The sequence below is a fragment of the Lissotriton helveticus genome, chromosome 6 (genome assembly GCF_964261635.1).
Source record: "Lissotriton helveticus chromosome 6, aLisHel1.1, whole genome shotgun sequence".
NCBI lineage: Eukaryota > Metazoa > Chordata > Amphibia > Caudata > Salamandridae > Lissotriton > Lissotriton helveticus.
The window spans coordinates 1,806,391,094-1,806,405,273 of NC_136067.1; the positions used below are offsets into that span (position 1 = coordinate 1,806,391,094).

The 14,180-nt window shown below is 43.2% G+C and overlaps 1 protein-coding gene across 5 annotated transcripts in view; it reads right to left on the bottom strand.

Moving 5' to 3' along the window:
* The window catches only part of MTA3 (metastasis associated 1 family member 3), a 771,323-nt gene that overhangs the window by 531,425 nt on the left and 225,718 nt on the right, over positions 1–14,180 (bottom strand). For all 5 annotated transcript variants that reach the window (XM_078649696.1, XM_078649694.1, XM_078649692.1 and 2 more), the window contains exon 7: positions 5,109–5,208. In XM_078649696.1, the coding sequence (XP_078505822.1) occupies positions 5,109–5,208 (100 nt within the window). The remainder of the gene's footprint in view (positions 1–5,108; positions 5,209–14,180) is intronic.

The window sequence follows — 14,180 nt, forward strand, 5'->3', positions numbered from 1 at the left end:
TGGCCACTCGCCAGATCCCGGAGGGAGAGGAGTTTCGATGGCCCTCCAGCCGTCCCCGGACGCCTGGTATCGATCGCCCTCCGGCCTCCCTGGGCGCTGGCTCCACCCCCCTGCTGGGTGTCTGGACACCAACACCCCGGCCCCTCTGACCCCCAGGCGAGAGGGTCCGGACATCAAAGGACCTCCGTCCTATATCTGGGCCAGCCCCATGGTAGGACGCCAGTTGTATCCTGGACTGGAAGCCCTGCTGACGCTGTCACGGCCGACACCAGATGAACTCATCTCCGGTAACCTGAACCATCTGAGAACCTGCTGGCGCTGCCGCGGCCTACCTTGCTGAAACCATCTGAGAGCCTGCTGGCGCTGCCGCGGCCTACCTTGCTAAAACCATCTGAGAGCCTGCTGGCGCAGCCGCGGCCTACCTTGCTGAAACCATCTGAGAGCCTGCTGGCGCTGCCGCGGCCTACCTTGCTGAAACCATCTGAGAGCCTGCTGGCGCTGCCGCGGCCTACCTTGCTGAACCATCCTGAGAGCCTGCTGGCGCTGCCGCGGCTCGAACCTCTCGGAACCCCCCAGCTCGAGGATTGAGAGCTGTGCGCCGGGTATCCCCTCCTCCGCCCAGAAGCTAGACTGTCCCGCTACCTTACCCCCCTTTTCGAGACTTTACGGATCCCCTCGATCCGCCTGTATATACTACCAAGAACCTGCAACCTTTATTACTTATAAAAGCTTGAGAACTTGACCTCCTGTGTGGTGTCCGTTTGTAGTGTGGTGATTACTCTGCTGTACGATCCTAGGAGAGGGCCCTCAGCCAGGAGGCCTCTCGGTAACGCTCGGCTACTTCTCAACGGAGAGGTGGAGCTAGGGGTGGTCAGTCAGACATCTCCTGCCTCCCCCGGGGTCGCCTTTCTAACAGTTCTCTTCTACACTGCTTTGTCTTTTTTAGATAAATAAAACCGCACAAAGAGCAGATCATCCACCCAGTGTTCTTTGGCACTATCAATGTAGCAACTCCGCGATCTCTTGGGTTCTAAGCGATGGAGTCAATCCTCCTCTTCCTTAGAGGAGTAAGGCAGATCATAGAACGCATGCAGGGTGATGATTCTGCTGACATGAAACAATGCCATGACTTTCGGCAGGAAGGATGCCTGCGTCTGCAGAACCAGTTTGTCTCCAAAGAAGATGGGGTAAGACGAAGTGACACAAACAGCCTCAAGCTCCCTCACCTGTCGTGCAGAGGTGATGGTAATAATGAACACCGTTTTGAAGGTAAAGAGCCATAACTGACAGCTGTAAAGCAGTTGGAACAAAGTGCATATCATATGTCAGGACTAGACGAAGGTCCCTTTATTGCATGGCAAACGGAGAAGGGGAAATCTATGTTGCAGCCCTTTTAAAAAACGCACCACAACTGTGAATTTAAACAATGAGGGCCGGTCTGACAACCATAAGAAGGCATAGAGGGCCTAAAGATAACTCTCGACTGTGCCCAAAGCAAGGCCTTGCCAGAGAAGAGACAGCAAAAAATAACAAAATGTCAGACAGTTTGGCCTGGAGAAGGGATGGGGATCAATCTGGTGAGTGCCGCACCAAACTGCAAATCTGTCCAAATGACCGGCATTTATAATTTTGTTCAAGGACACCTCTAAGGAAGGTCACTGCTCAATCACCATGCATGAACGTGGACACTGCAAAGGCTGGGGTGGAGAACTATGCCCTGTTGCTGGGACAGCAGGAATCCCGAAGGAGCAGCCTGATCGAGGACACATGATCATGCCCAGGAATTTTGGATACTATAGTCTCTGTGCCCAATCCGGAGCAACTAGGATGACTTGGGTCCATTCTGTCATGATCTTCTGGGGAAGTCAGAGCATGAGAGGTATCGACAGAAAGGCATGCAGCCGTCCCGCGTTCACTTGAGGCAAAATGCATCTCCAAGTGAGAGACACTTTGGAAATTCAAAGCGCATCAATGCTGCCATTGCATGTTCTCTTCTGTAGCAAACAGATTGAGCCAACGTTCTCCCCACTCCCGGAAGAGACCTTTTGCCACCTTCTGGTTGCAGCTGCCGGTTGTGATCCGCTAGGCGTCGACTACTCAGCTCATCCACATAGGCATTCAAAGATCATGCCTGGTGGTTCATCTCCAGGAAAATTCCTTGGCAGTCCCAACATTAATAGAGGCACAAAGCATCCTGAACATAGGGTTTGTGACCCCCACCCAGCCCTGCATGTTGCAGTACAACATGGTAGTGGTGTTGTCAGTGAGCACCTGCAGCAGCCTCCCCTTCATGGACGGAAGGAAGGCTTACAACTCCAAGAGAATGGCCCTCATCACCAGAAGGTTGATATGGAGGCAGGGCACAACGGATTGATGCCAATACAGGCCAGGCATGTCATTTGCAGAGCACATCGACATTAGCGTGGAGCTGAAAGGCACCACCTTCTGACATGCAGAAGTACTGCAGAAAAGTTTTCAGATCCAGTCAGACGTTTGCGCAATACTCAAAAGGTGAGAAATCTATTGCTATAAGTCTCTACCATAAATGCAGTGATGGTCGATAAATGCCCTTGAACAATACATTAGGCCCTTCCCTAAATGGGGTCAAGGACAACTGCAAATCGACAGGCACCTTTGCTGTAAACAGATTCTAATCCAAGGCAACACACCATTCAAAATATACACAGCCTTGAATGAAGGACTTTGTAAAGAGAAAACTGGCCATTAAGATTATTTTTTAGCACATAATCAGAAAAATCTTGCAACCACTGTCCCTTCCCTCATTTTTCTCTACGGTAGTCAATACTTCTATCGTTAAAGCATGGAAAATAGCTCTTTATGGTTTAATCCAGGACCATTAGAATGGCTTTTGTGTGGTGTCTTTTGTGACTGTTCAACACCCATAGTTTTGCTTTTGCTCTGGAAGTTCCCTTGTGTTTTTCCCATTTCTGCACAGTTTGTGGGCAACCCAATGCTAAGAGATTACTCTAACTGCACACCTGGTATTGCTTATGATTGGGGAGAGCATGAACTGCAACCTCAGGATAGGTCCCTTTTACCACACTGCCCACTTACTGGCTGGTAGTAGCATATATTAATTTTTGAGGTAATGCAGCTGAAATAAAGGGTGCTGTCCATTTGTCACACCATTGACATTAAATCCTGTTCTGACCTGTAGTATTTTGGATGACCGTAAACAGCATGCACATTGATTTTGCAGCAAACATCACGAACATTGGAGATGTATGAATGGAATATTAATGACAACCCTCTTTGGTGCACCTATGGTTAGGGCTACCTCGGATGATCACAATGATCTTTCAGTGTGAAATGGTGAATGCAAGATGAAGGATGGCTTCTGCTCAAAAAGTAACACCAGGACAACCACACCCCCCACATTTTATTGTACAAGTTCTTAAATTGTACCTTGTTAATTCGAAATTTGTTTTGAGAAGTTACACCAGTTTCAAGTTAAATGCATCACTTCATAAGTTAAGTTGGTTTCATTGAAATTAATGATCTGTAGTGTTACTGCAGAAAGCAATAGTTATTTTGTTCTCGTATAATTAGAATAATAATTACAAACTCATCAACACATCCCATAAGAAACACATTTCCAACTATTGCACTAAACAATGTATACATGGTTAACATTATACTCTTAACTCTTAATCCCCTAAACCCTAACTCCTTATCACTTATTAAGTATATCCCAAACCTGCCATTCTACAACGCAAACCTTTAACTCTTAGCTATATATATCAAATTCTTAATCTTTTACTCAGCACAATTTCCTTAACCCTGATCTGTTAATCCTAATCATAATACCCCTAATACCTAATCAATAACCCCTATAACAGAATACTTCAAACCCATAATCATTCATCATATTCCCCAAAACCATAGCCATGCACCTTAACCCTGCACATTTAAACCTCCTTCCTTTACCTTTAATCCCAAACCCATTACACATATACACTCATCATCTAACTCTTTCAGATTGTTTTCTCCTCATTACATTTTGTGAATATAGAATTTGGGAATAGTTACTTTTTTCATTTATATATATTTAGAACTAATAAATGACAAGTGTTGCTTTAGATATTTTGTAGAAATATTACAACTTTGATTAGGGACCTCTTGGAGGTGGATACACAACCTTCCAGCTCAGAGCACACTTCTGAATACAAGCACCAGCTCACACAGGCATTCTGGGGGAAAGACCAGGACAGCCCTTCCGAGAAGCCTTTTTCGGGAGGGAAACTCTGCCCCAACCTAGTTTCGTGGAAATCGAAACTTCGTTAATGTATCGGCTGGCAGTGATTGCTTTTTGCTAGGACTGGAAAAAAAAGTGGGAGCTCTAGTCCGATTCAAGGAAGACCTAAACCAACTAAGATCTGCATGGACTTTGATGGGATCTTCTGGATCACAATGCCTAGTTCATTAATACACGCGTTAAGCCTTTGCCCTTTCCAAAACTCAGCATACCAGCTGGTTAGAACCTGCTCTAATTGCAACTAAAAATGTATCAACGAGTATAGACAAGTTTCTGCTAAAAATGGAGACTTAACATTGGTTTGTCAAACACTTTCCGCAGCCTGCTTGGATGAGCCCATGGGCAATTGGTGTATGTCAAGACCTAGTGTGCGTACGCAAAATCAAAAACTGCAATAACGAAAAATAGGATTTCTAGTTTTTTGGATGAAAAAATTTGCTAAACTGAAAGCGGGAACCAATAGCTTGCTGTTACCCTGTGTGGCAGTTATGTTTAAATCTTCACACAGACAAGAGCTCCTGATAAGGTTATTCTTTTCCATGTGCTAGAAAAAGATTTCTGCATTACTACAGCAGTGTAACTTATGCAGACTGTTCTTTACCTATTCACACAGAAAGCTTTAGGATCCTACGAGAATGTTGTTTAGTATATATGGAATGTGTTAAGTGATATTTAGTTGTGAAGTTGAGTTACCTAAAGTTCATGTTTTCTTTAACTCTTATGATTGGATTAAAGATTGCAAGTGACAGGAAAAACACACGCTCCCTAAAAGTACTGTCTGTGTTCATAGTGCAAAAAAAACATATCTGCTACACAATCTGTTTTCACTTACCGTGCAACAACTAAAAATTGGTCAATTTGTCGATCACTAAGGGGGCTAAAGGGGTCCCATACAATTTCTTCAAGCTTAGATTGATCACGTTCATCTGGTCCTGTAAACCAAGCAAAGAGGAATCAGCTTCAAATAGGAAAGGCCACTATAATTGTAAACATTTAAACACAAGAATATGATAAATACAATTCTGAAATAAAAAGGCATATATGCTTGATATCCACCATTTATAGCCTTAAGTAACTCATTATGAATTTGGGAGTCCGTTTCGCCAGGACTGTGTCAGCCTGTATCCCTAATGTTTATAATGAGTAATTGTTTAAAAGAGCATAGTTACTATACATCAATAATGTCAGAAGTAAAATGATTCAAAAAAGTTCCTATCAAAAGTACAGGATAATGTTTTCTTCATAAAATAAGCGTATTATTCTCTTTTTAGGTGTAGTTAATCCAATGATTTGCGGAGTTTTTAGCTACCGTGTTTCACTCTAAGTGAGTAGACTTTTTCATTGTTCGTAGGAGGCCAAAGTGGAAAAACAGGCATGTAACATGTGGTGAAGGTCAGTATTAGGATGCAGTATCAAGGTTCTGGTAAGCTGTCTGCCAGATACCTCAAAAAACTTAGAACAGGTTATGATAAAACAGTTATAATCTTTCATCAAGAATGAGATTTTATACTTCTCGAAGGCATCCTTTACAATAGTTCATAGTACTGATGCAGTAATTAGTTCCATCCTGAGTAATTTGAGCCAGGAGGCAGAACATGGCAGTGCTGGGTCCTGATCTTTCCAGACATAATAATGGCCTTTACCACTTGACCATATCATTTACATCTACAGATTATAAAGGCTGGAAAACGGCTCTCCTGGACCAAGTCCTTCTTGCATTGAAAAGTGCAATCAGCTTCAACTGCTGTCAGTTAGAACCCGAAGTATAAAATGCAGACTCACCCAGGAGTCATCATTATCACCATAGTTAAGACAGGTTTAAGTTTTTCCAGGTTTCAGTGAGGACTCTGTTAACCCTTAAATTGTGACCAGTTAATCATGAGACACTAACACTTTAACAAACTGTCTGAAGATAACAAACCAAAGGCAGACCCCCCAGGATATAGCGGCATGGATTAGCAAATTTAGCGGCACAAATATAGAAATTTAGCGGCACAAATATGGAAATTTAGCGGCATTTTTGCGGCACTTTATTTTACGCCTAATCATTCATTTTCAGCATTAAAACAATGAAAACTGTTTTAGCAGAGTATTCCACTTTGAAATAGGCCCTGATTAGTATTTACATTTAAGTAACATTGCTTGCAGGCATACGTTTCTCTATGTATCTTGGATAGTGAATACATAAAAGTATACGGCCTGATTATAACACGCCCATTAAAGTGCGATCCCCCTTCAAACACCTGTTTGCCCAGAGACCGAGATTGTAAGTGTTGTGATGCCTATCGCACTCAATATTACCCTTTGTTCGATTTCAGCAAAGCAACCCTGCGGGAATTTAGCCAGAGGAAAAGGCATGGTATGTACAGGACTGGCACATTTTTGTGCATTAAGGAATACAATTAACATATTATTGCCCCACAAAATCAGAATTGCCGCAAAGTATCAAGTAGATAAATAATTGAAATAAAGACTCAGCCAGCCTGTCAGGGCTCTTAGGGACATTTTAGTCTAACAGAGTCTGCGTTTCTCATCTTTAGCCTTGGCCTCTTTTTGCACACCTAATTCTTCTATCCCATCTCTCTCTTCCTTCCCTTTGTGAAATCACAAACAGTTGAGCGTAAACACGTTGTGCTCTCATTCCATGACGTCACAGGCTATGAAATGTAAGCATGTGTTCACATTTCACCGCAAACAGTGGAATGTAAACACCGCTCTTTATTACATCACAATCAGAGAGACAAATGTGAACAGTTCTCATTTATGGCGTCAAACAATCAATGAAATGCAAACATGACATGTTCGCCTTCTATGACATCACAAGCAGTTCAATGTAAAAAGATAACGCTCCTTATCTGTTGTACAAAAGGCAGTTGAATGTAACTCGACATCAAATCTGTGAAATCACAAACAGCCGCAGAAATGGAAATAACCACTTTTAAACTGCAGAATGCAGTTTGAGTTAGCAAAATATTAGTAGTTTCAAGACTGGCTGCACCCGTCTTTCATTTTAACGTATTTCGGGAAAATGGTCTCATATCTGGAGATCGGCTGGCCTTGGCATGGGAACTGGACGAGTCAGGCTCCGGAAGTGATGTCACAGTCTGGGATCTCTCGCCAGACCAGTCTGTGACGTCTCTCCAGGAATCGAAAGAAAGCATGCACGGAATTCAAACATCTCTCCAGGATGGGATGTTAACTAAATAATAAATCGCAAAATCATAAGAGAATAAAATAAAACAAAAAGTAATCAGCCTCTGCATCCTCCTGCCCTCCCCGTTTCGTCCCCTCATTCTTTCTCCCTCTCCCTCCCTTCCCCCTCAAATCCTTGTTCTCAGGTCTCATTCGCAGCTCTTTCAAATCTTACTTTTCAGACCCACACTCCCCCCCCCCTCTCCACGCTGCTCATCTTTCCCTCCCTCGCAGTTTTTTCTTCATTTAAATGCCCGCAGTTGCCGCTGGTCCCTGGGTATTGTTAGCTGTCTGTCACATCAGCCACTCCTCCTTCGCCTGCCCCCCACAGGATGCTCAGGCTGTCCGAAATCTCTCTTTTCTCTACCAGAGAGTCACCTAGGAGTGAAGCCGCCCCCTGTTCCCCACGAGGGCGACATGCAGGAATAGACACGTGGGGCCCGACATCCCAGCAGGTTGGGCGAGTTCTTTTAACCCCGCCCCCCCCTCCCTCCCCCCCAGCTCCTGAAACATTAGCAAGACACATTTGTCACGCTTGTCATTTTTGCAATGTACTGTTCCTATTGTGAAGCGCTCTGACACCTTCGGTTAAAGTCCGAGCTATATAAAAACGCACAAATAAATACCGAAGCATGTACTTCTCAGCCACTAGGGCAGAGCTGTACTGACAACACAGACCTAAAAGGGGCCTCCTTCTATGAGCTCCCCAACCGTCCAAATTTCGCGGCAGTTTTGTAAAAATCGCGGCATTTTTACAAAACTGCCGATTTCGCGATTTTTTGGCAAATCGCGAAATCGCGAAATCCTGGAGGGTCTGCAAAGGGTGACTAAAATGTATCTCCAAATTAAATATGACAAAAACAGATCAGTTGGAATCGCCATATGCATGCTGGCTGGAAAAGTGACTCCCATCATTGATGGAAACCTTGAGTCCTTTCAGATAAATATTCATTTCACCGATTCTCCAAGTGACGAAACTTCTACAAAAAGGTTTTCGTTTTTAAAATCATAACCATTAAAATTGTATTTCACTCTCCACCAGAGGTACCACAGTATTTGGGTCAGACGTTTTATTCTCACATTTTTTAAGGGACTATTTTGAAGTGGTGACTGAGAGAAACCAGGATTCTGGGGAAGTTCAGCAACAACATGCACCTAAAAGTACAAATTATAGAAACATAAGAGGCATTTATCATGGTTCTAACCATAAAACAACACTTGGTGTCAATGTGCAACATGTAAAACCAAAACAAAAATCTAATATGAAATACGATATCACCTTTTATTCCCTCATTCTCCAAATCAATACATGCGAAAAAGTGAGAGCTTCAAATGAGGAGTGGAAGAATAGGAACTGTTAACGCGGGATTTCTGGTCTATTGTTATAGATCTAGATCCCAACTCCGGTCGACTGAACCGTTGGTACCTGTCATAGAGTAAAAGGCAATCCACTACTAGGTCAATCAGTTAATGACTTACTCCACTCTAAAGAACCACTTAAGCTTAAAAAGTTTAAAAGTTTATTACAAATAAACTTAACTGGAGATACAAACATCTCAATATAAGGTTCAAAAGGTATACGGGTATCAATACAAACATGAATTTTCTAAATGCTCTTAGTCTGCAGAAGAATATTACCAAAACCAATTCAAAAATCATCAAAGTTGCAAGAATAGACACAAGCTGTAGCTTATGAGTCATTTACAGAAAGGAAAAAAATCAGATTAGACTGTCCTTACACTAGACTAAGTGACATCCCTACTTAGCAAGATCTTAGCCTAAAAAAGGTGTCAGCAGTGGTGACTTCCAAAGAAGATCACACACTTCCCTTAGTCTTTGTTGCAAAAAACGATGTCTCGCAGTTCCCTATCTGCCTACCCATCCGCTCTCTTAGGTTCCTCAGATCATCTGCCTTAACTCCACCCAGGGGTGCTGTCCCTAATATAAAATCACATTTACAATAGAAACGCCCTTTGGAGACACCCCTTAGAGACGCCCCTCACGTGGTGTTGGTTCTGGTATGTTCCATGCTGGTACTCCTCTGGGCCCATCGTTAGCGTGGACCATGCTTCCCAGGCTCCTCTCCGGCAAGACGGTACACCCAGGAAATTCCTGAAGACTCCTCCAGGCCTGTGCCTGGCTCTCTTGAACAAAAGTCTATTCATCACTCTCTTGATTAAAACCTCCTCGCACCTGCAAACAGACACTTGTACTGTGGGCCCCAAATTCCGGCCTCCACCATATCTTTAAGTCGTAAACCATTCGAACAAGCTCCACAAACTGTGCCTAGCACGACCTTTCTCTAACGAGCACATACAGATCAAAAGAAATGACTTTGTCTATTCAGGCCTATTAGAATTACATGAACGGGCCTGTGCACTCTGCAAAACATTTAATTTCTTAGTTTAAACAGTATTCTAACTTATTACACACACAATGATTATATGAAACACTTCTATAAAACATAATAATACTTTGAATTACAATAACATCAAAATCCACCATCGTGTAAGAGTGTAACAGCATCTAGTACTCTATGTGAACTGCCAGGTGGCCTACACATTTCTACGTTTAGCAGAATTACATTTTCCCTTACCACCGCCACATAACATGGGATTTCAACATCATTCTAACATCACTACAAACATCTACATTAGCTTTTCACACTTGATATAAGTATTCTATTTTAATTAAACATTCTTATGTATTCTCACTCTATAGATTCGACACTCTTATATAATGTTTACTAAACTAATACAACATGCTTGTAAATATGGTGCACTTCTATATTTTTCTTGATTTGCGCTCTCTCAATCCCCCCTTTGATGACTTTTAGTAGTCATCACCATCACAACACCATCCCTGAGGTATGGTCTGAGTCAAACTGAAGTCGTTTCAGTACCCCCTCGTTTCATCATCTCTAGAGCCTTTCAGACTCCTATACTGATTATCCTGCATCGCAGTCAATCTCCTCTCCTGCCTTCTCATGGTTCTTTGCAACCTGTTTGATCTATACCATTGGTACAGCCGCACCAATCCCCACAAGGCGATTATACAAATCACTATTATGATGATAGGTTTCAGTATGTACCAAATGATATTCTTTCCTAGGTTGGCAAACCAACCTCCAACTTTACCCATTCCTTGACCTACCTTTTCCCACACTGTTACCTTTGTCAAATCCTCAATCTCATGGTGTATTTCAGTAATGTTCCGAATGTACGTTTCTAAAGGTTTTGAGTTGTCTGGAATGTAAGTGCAACATTCCTGGACCTTCAAAGCCTTACAGACTCCTCCCTCTTTGGCTAACAGAACATCTAGAGCAAGTCGGTTCTGAAGAACCATTGCCCTTATCGATTGCATTTCTCCCTCCACCAGCATTAGTGACCTAGCAGTACTGGCGGACAACCTATCTACAACTGTTGCCAATCTTCTAATCTTGACATCATTTAATGCTATCCCTAAAATAGGAAACATAGCACCAAATACGTCTCCAACTACCTCCTCAGCGCTAACATCCCTTCTTCCTCTAGCTTGAGTTCCTCCCTCTATAATTTCCAAATCCTTAGCATGGTATATTTTGGGAAAGACAATTGCCAAATAACATGATCAATACCAATTATCTGGTAGTTTCACGTATGCATTTCTTTCACATACAAAATATACATTTGGGATCACCTGCATTTCTTTCAAAAAGTCCTTCGAATAATATTCTAATTGGAAAGCATGTTCACAACTTACTTTTCCCACAAACACATTCTCATAATAGGTTTCACCCCTATGTATACACAGTTTCCCCTTTTTCTCTCGATCTAAAGCTATTGGACCATTGCTACCCTTTCTTTGGTGTGCCCTTTCTTCCTCGGTCCAATCTGTTTTCCATTGACCTGAAGCTTTTAAAATCTTCTGTCTCCGGTATCGATCATCCACCTGTCCTACAAACGTTCTCAATTTCTGACACTTTACAAGTCAAATTATTTCTTCGAGCGTGTGAAGTATCTAATGTTTTCCAGGGAAGGAAAAATTTCTGTAATCTGTCTTCACTCTTATAATAATCCCACTTATTTAAATGCTTGTAGTTCGGCACTTCTGGTAAAATAGCATCGAAGTTTGAAAAATAGTATTCAAACCCATCACGTTCATAGAATATACTAAGCAACAAACTACATGTGATTCCATAAGTCAATGGAAGATGATGATATCTGATACCTTCGTCTACAGAGGCTGGCAATTTCATGCAAACATAACAATTCTTAGCCTCCATAGCATCGATGTATTGATAAAGCAATTTAGCATACGCATTTGATTTAAAATTTCCCTGTGATTCATCTACATGTAACCTACGAGTCTCTGCTGCTAGTAAAGCTTTATCTTTCTCTGTATTGTCCCCTTTTTTCCCCAGGAATAGTAGGTTTGTGTGTCGATACAATTTTTGCTTCCTTTGCAGCCATTTCTTCATTTTCATGTCCCACTACGTATGATATAGTAACTACTAAAACTATAAGAAAAATCACTCCCACTAAAAGTGTGCCTACTATACATTTGGCCCTGCGGTTCGGGTTGCCAACCTCCATGATCTCAAACAGTGTAGTTCCAGTTTTCTTTCACAGCACAATGTCTCTTTTCGAACCACACCTGGAAGCTGATAATCTTCTCCGCAAGATCAGTCTTTGTGTTCTATAGCAACAGACAATCCTAGCCCTTCTCCGTCTACTAAATGGAAGTCCCTAGTTTCTTCTTCTTCCACTTGGCGCTAGGTTATCTCTCAATTTGTTTATTTGCAAAGTCTTTCACACAGTCTTTTAGCAATCTGAAATTATACGTGTTCCAGCGACTCTAATCACGGCTTCTAATATTTCCAAACGAAGAAGGACCTCCCCAAGTATTGACCTCCTTGGACAACAAGTCGGGAAATCTATTCTGTTTAAAACCAGGTCTCTTATTCCACTCAGATAAGGAGGATAGGGGATATTGAGTGTCAGCAACCCTTTGACCTCCACTCCCGGTATCAACAACACTATTTCCACTGTTATGATGGGGTCAGTACTGATCAGGGTCACTTCCCTCACCCTCCCAGTTCCCTGTACACTGGACATCTGCAGCGAGGTAGGTCCACTCAGGAGTAGCGTATCTTCTGCTAGGCACTCGCACCCTCCTCGATCTTCTCGGACCTTCCTGTTCCTGTCCTTGTGCACTTTCGTCCAAATCAGAGTCTTCAGATACAGGGGCAAGAGTTTTCTCTGGAGCTGGCTTCAAGCTTGGCCTCTTCCTTCTTTCAGGCCAACTATCTTCTCCACGCTTTGTTCTCCTGTATCTTGTCCTCCCATTCAGTTCTTGATCACTCTGGGCTTGATTTGGGTCTGAGCCGTATTCACAGCAACTTTTTCCTTCTGTGGCAACTTCAGTTTCACTGCCGTCCTGTCCCTCTTCTTCTTGTTCTGTAGCGCTCCCAACTTCTTCCGACACCCCCACAGCTTGACTGATCCCCTCTAGTGGTTCGCCGTCCACAGCTGGATTTTCATCTGTGAGAGGAGCTGTTTCTTCCAGGGGTGCTGGAACTCTTTGAGTATGGGAAGCGTGAATCCAGTTTGGCGGCCCTCCACACTTCACAGCGGTATTCGTTGTCAGGATAACTTGATAGGGGCCCTTCCAACGCACGTCTAAGCAGTTCTTACGGACGTGCTTCTTCAGCAGGATCCAGTCACCTGGGCACAAGTCGTGACATAGATCTCTTGAAGATGGAACTTCAGCAGCCTGCACCTGAAGAGACACAGAATGAATGGCGTCAGACAGACCCTTGCAGTAATCCAGGATCAGGTCATCTGTAATATTCAACAAAGCTGTAGTTGGTACAGACGGAAGTCTCATTGCCCTCCCCATTAAAACTTCGTGTGGAGAGAGACCTGTCCTCCTGTCTGGTGTGCTACGCATACTCATGAGTACCAAGGGCAGAGCATCAGGCCAACTTAAGGAAGTCTATGAACATACTTTGGCTATTCGGGACTTCAAAGTGCCATTGATCTGCTCCACGATACCTGAAGCCTCTGGTCGATAGCTGCAGTGCAACTTCTGATCAATGTTCAATGCAGAGCAAAGCATTTTCACAACTTCACTGTTGAAATGAGTTCCTCGATCTGATTCCAGGGAGGTCGGCACCCCGAAGCGCGGGATCAACTCTCTAAGTAACAACTTTGCTACTGTGAGTGTGTCGCACTTGCGTGTAGGGTATGCTTCGACCCATCTGGAAAATATGCATACAACCACCAGAACATACCTGAGGCGGTTGCTTTTTGGCATCTCAATGAAATCTAATTGCATTCTGTTGAAAGGCCCCCCAGACCTCCCAATGTGACTCATTGTAACTGGTGTTCTTTTCCCTACGTTCAGTTGTTGACAAGTAACGCATCTCCTACAGACTGCTTCTGCTGCAATCCTAAACTTAGGGCAATACCAAGTCTGCCTAAATACCCTCAGCATGGCATCTCTTCCTAAGTGTACTGGACCATGTATCTGTCGTGCCATGGGATTCGCAAATTCCTCGGGTAATACTGCCCTACCATCTGCTGAAACCCAGAAGTCCATTTCACTTTTCACACAACCTGCTGTTTCCCATGCCTTTTTCTCAGAATCAGGTGCATTCTCTTGCATATCTTTTAAATCCTCCCAAGTATCAACTGTTTCTAGCATCATATTTAACTCTGTCTTTTCCTGA